The sequence below is a fragment of the Neophocaena asiaeorientalis genome, unplaced genomic scaffold, assembly GCF_003031525.2.
Source record: "Neophocaena asiaeorientalis asiaeorientalis breed wild unplaced genomic scaffold, Neophocaena_asiaeorientalis_V1.1 scaffold427, whole genome shotgun sequence".
In the NCBI taxonomy this organism is placed as follows: domain Eukaryota; kingdom Metazoa; phylum Chordata; class Mammalia; order Artiodactyla; family Phocoenidae; genus Neophocaena; species Neophocaena asiaeorientalis.
The window spans coordinates 3,543,178-3,546,145 of record NW_020172280.1 but is presented as its reverse complement, the minus strand read 5'-3'; the positions used below and the strand labels follow the sequence as shown (position 1 = coordinate 3,546,145).

At 50.0% G+C, this 2,968-nt stretch overlaps 1 protein-coding gene across 4 annotated transcripts in view; it reads right to left on the bottom strand.

The window, feature by feature from the left end:
• The window catches only part of JARID2 (jumonji and AT-rich interaction domain containing 2), a 242,643-nt gene extending 240,282 nt beyond the window's left edge, over positions 1-2,361 (bottom strand). For 3 of the 4 annotated variants that reach the window (XR_003005824.1, XM_024764213.1, XM_024764221.1), the window contains exon 1: positions 1,757-2,359. Coding sequence is in view for 3 of the 4 variants with exons in the window: in XM_024764213.1 (XP_024619981.1) it covers positions 1,757-1,801 (45 nt within the window). In the remaining variant the exon portion in view is untranslated. Of the gene's footprint in view, positions 1-1,756 lie in introns of all 4 variants that reach the window. The other variant, XM_024764233.1, reaches the window with a different exon arrangement.
• Positions 2,362-2,968: the final 607 nt, after the last annotated feature.

Sequence of the window (2,968 nt, the reverse complement as noted above, 5' to 3'; positions counted from 1 at the left end):
CGGAGCCCGCAGCCCGCAGCCCGCAGCCCGGAGCCCGGAGTCCGGAGTCCGGAGCCTGCAGCCCGCCCCCTACAGGCCGCGCGCGTATTCCGGGCCCCGGCCCAGCCCGCCGCGACCCCCGAGCGCCCTCCCCTTCGCAGCCGGCTAGAGCACATCGGGAACACGGGCTCCGCTCCCCGAGCGTTAACTCGTGCTCTGCCTCCCGCGGGCGCCGCCAGCCACGGGCAGGCGGCCGGACGCCAGGACTCGACACAATCCGCTGACCACCGGCAACAAAACATCCCACCCCACGCCGCTCCCCAACTTCGCGATGACTGGGGCGGGGGTGGGGGTGGCTCTGGTCCAAGTTCTACCCCTTTTGCTTTGTGGCTGCACCCGGATCGGATGTGCCCCGGGAAGGCGTCCACGCTCGCAGACAAGGTTGTCTCCCTGCAGTTTCTACTGCCCGAGTTTAAACTAGTCCTTTGCATTCTCCCCAGCCCTCTGCAATGCGGATGTATTTTAATTCTTAAATTCTTTAGGGAACAGCTTTTTAAGTTAGGCTTAATTATTTAACCTTGCATTTCTTTCATAGTTGAAGTTTACGTGTCTAGATTAGGATCAGCCCTTAAGAAGAGATATTCAGCTTTTCCATTAAATCTATTTTTTACAAAACCAGTGCCCCGAAGGTCATCTCCCATTACACACATCACACTGCTCAAAAAGGGAAAATATTAAGACCAATTTGTCGACCCGAGTTAAATAAAACTTTCTTATAACACTGCATTATTCCTAATGTGTGTTCATTTGGCCTTTTTTTTTTTAATGGGTTCTTTGATTTAAAGCATGCAGCTAATCACCGATCACTCGAGTGCATATTTGGTTAATCCTCGGACCCCTCTCCCCTCCCTCCCCCCAAACTTAAAAAAAAAAAAGCCACCACACACAAAACAAAAACACTCCCCATGCCAATCAAAACGTAGCTGTACTATGCACAAAACAAATTTAACTATTCCACACCAGTTAAATCTCTGAATAATCACCCAATTTCAGAAGGCCAGTTAACTGGGAGTAATTATTTGTAGTCACTTACATATGCATTCACATGCCTTCTTAAAAACATTAGCTATATTGTATGTCTTTTTCCCCCTAAAACTGGAAACCATGAATTTTTAAACAAAACCAGTCCCATTATTAAAGTCAATCCCAACAAATGCATTCGCTGTAACGCGATTCCCAATTGGTTTATGTTGCGAACCAAATAATCCAAAACGACCACATACATTAAATTTGATGTGCCAGTGCAAGGAACAAGATCGCCATAATCGGACCCTCGATTGCAACTTAAAGGGCTTCCAACACACATGCGTTACACGATTTCCCAAATAACATTAATAATAATAACACAGGCTCATTTGCATGCAAAGTGCAATAGGGGCCAAATCCGCCCGAGAATGCAGTTTAGTCACATTACCGCAGCCCCTACACCCCCACCCAGGCTCCACCAAAATCCCCTGCCTTTCATCTAAAACTAGATTATGGTTGTGTCATTCGAGGTCAATTTATTCACTGGAGGTATCGCTACACCAATCTGTTTTTTCGTCCAAACTAGGCAGACACGACTTTGCCTGAAAAAGCCTTCTTTCAGAAAAGAAAGAAACAGCCTTATCGGACGCTGTGTTTAAAACCCTTCAGCTGCAGAATTATCTATAAACTTGACATTCACAGCCATTGCTTAAAACTACAAGTCAAAGGATGTGTTGTTAGGAGCACTTACGTATTTCTTCTGAATGATATTCCTCTTGGGTCTTTCCTTGCTCATTCTGAGATCCAAATGCTGATTGCAAAAGGGGACAATTGCTTCATGAATTTAAAGCCGTCAGAAATTTGCAAAAAAATATCCTGGTGGTTTTTATTGTTGTTGGTGGTGGTGGTTGATCTTGGAATCCGACTTTTCTTCCTCTTCCCCCAAAGCCCGATTCGCCTTGAAATAAATCCGAAATTGGGAAGGAAAAAAAAAAAGCCAAAGACGAAGCAAACAAAAAAAAAATTTCACTTTAGTAAAACACTCATAATGGAAAATTTCCCCCGAAACACACACACACACAAAAAAAAACCGACGCCCTTCACTCCCCCCCCTTTTTCCTCCAAAAACTACATCAGCGAAACGTGAAGGTCCTTAGTGTCTGATCCGTAGTTACATCTTGGAAAAGAAAAAGGAAAGATAAATAAAAAATGTTGGAAGTCACGTTTGTGCTGCAGCAGCAGTGCGAGCAGAAGAGTCAACTCCAGCGGCGGCGGCGGCGGCGGCGGCAGCACCACAGCGAGGGCTCGCCGAGTCTCTTTTTTCCAAGCCCCCTAACCAATGAGAGAGAGGCTATCCAGCCCAACTTTAAATGGACTCTGCTTTTATACAAGTTAGGGCTCCTCGGATAATTCCCCGCCGGACGCTAGCCGAAAACTCCCACAGCTGGGCCACCAAGCGCCCGCCTCCTCCGGTGCCGACCGCCCCTGGCCGAGCCCAGAGGACCCCCGCAGCCCCGTCGACGAGACACCCGAGAGGTCTCGACTAACCCTTCCCGGGCTACCCCTCAGACATCGCTCCCACGCCGAGCCTAAGAGTGGAATTGAGAGAGGCTCCCTAGCTCAATGCATGGCACGCTCGGTCGCTCCACCTCACCCCCTTTCCCCAGCTTGCCACTCACCCCACAGCAGCCACACACTAGCCCCCGCCACGCCTCGTGTCTACCTGCAGCCGGGCTGCTGGGTGCCAGTGCCCCAGGACGGCCGGCCCCGGGGAGAGCCGCCTATTCCCGGGGCACCTTAGAATGGTCCCCTTGATCTTCTGGAAGTTGTAGTCCCCCGACTACAAAATGGCTATGGCCACGGGAGCTGGGAACTACAATTCCCAGCCTGCCCCGCAAGCCTGTCACTCAACTACCCTCCCTCCTCCCCGCCCCCTCCCCCTCGCCGGCCCGGCCAAAAAACA